We start from the raw sequence: 948 nt of genomic DNA on the forward strand, positions 1-948 counted from the left end.
CGATGGTTCGGCTCTTCAACTCGGCGTAGATCTCCGACGCCCACCACCCGTGTCTGAGGTAGATAAACAGCGAGCGCGAGATCTGCGCCGGTCGTTGGGATGCCACTGTCGGCCATGACGGGGTCGACGTCGCGCAGCTTGGCCAGGGATGACCTCTGTCGGCTCGTCGAGGATGGGGAAGCGGCCGGCGTCGGACGCAGGGACCACGTCGGCGGCCGGCGCAGGCTCTCCTTGGCCCTCGTGGCCCGGCCCGACGAACATGTCCTCGAACAGCAGCGCGTTGGTGTAGTAGTGCGTGCCGCCGACGACGATGGGGAGGTTGCCCCTGCTGCGAATCTCGCGAATGACCTTGTTGGCCGCGCGCTTGAAGTCGCCGACGATCCAGGCCGGCTCGTCGAGGGGGATGTGGTCGAGGAGGTGGTGGGGGATGCCGCGGCGCTCGGCCGTCGTCATCTTGTTGGTGATGACGGGGAGGCCTTGGTACAGCTGCATGGCGTCGGCGTTGACGACCTCGCCGCGGAAGCGCGTCGCGACCTCGACGGCGAGGTCGGACTTGCCGGTGCCGGTCGAGCCCAGGATGACCACGAGGGGTTCCTTGGGCGGGCATCTCGGGGTCATGGTGCCCATTGTGCGAGCATGGCGGGAGACTGCCTTGAGCATGTGACGATTTGGCTTCAGAGGGCTCGAGGTATGAGAGATGGCCTCCGAGCAGAAGCAGAAACAGAAACAGAAACAGAAACGTGGCAGGAGGGGATGCGAAGACCAACGAAGCGCGAAGAAGCGGGTGCCTGGGGATAGCTTCACCAATGCCCACAAAGTACGAGAACAGAAGGACCCTGACAGACAGTCAGACACAGCACTGCAACCGAGACGAAGAAAAGCGGGTCCGGGGCAAGGACGGTTGCGGGTTAGGGTCTCCTCTCGAGGTACTTACAGGGGCCTTCAGGG

General features: G+C 64.0%; 1 protein-coding gene across 1 annotated transcript; it reads right to left on the bottom strand.

Moving 5' to 3' along the window:
• Positions 1 to 15: 15 nt before the first annotated feature.
• VDAG_05082 (tRNA delta(2)-isopentenylpyrophosphate transferase) lies at positions 16 to 627 on the bottom strand (the record flags this gene model as incomplete). Its single annotated transcript, XM_009654818.1, has 1 exon — positions 16 to 627. One exon carries the CDS (start codon positions 625 to 627, stop codon positions 16 to 18), a length of 612 nt encoding a protein of 203 aa, XP_009653113.1.
• Between the last annotated feature and the right edge of the window lie 321 nt (positions 628 to 948).

The sequence above is a fragment of the Verticillium dahliae genome, genomic scaffold (genome assembly GCF_000150675.1).
Source record: "Verticillium dahliae VdLs.17 supercont1.9 genomic scaffold, whole genome shotgun sequence".
Lineage (NCBI taxonomy): Eukaryota > Fungi > Ascomycota > Sordariomycetes > Glomerellales > Plectosphaerellaceae > Verticillium > Verticillium dahliae.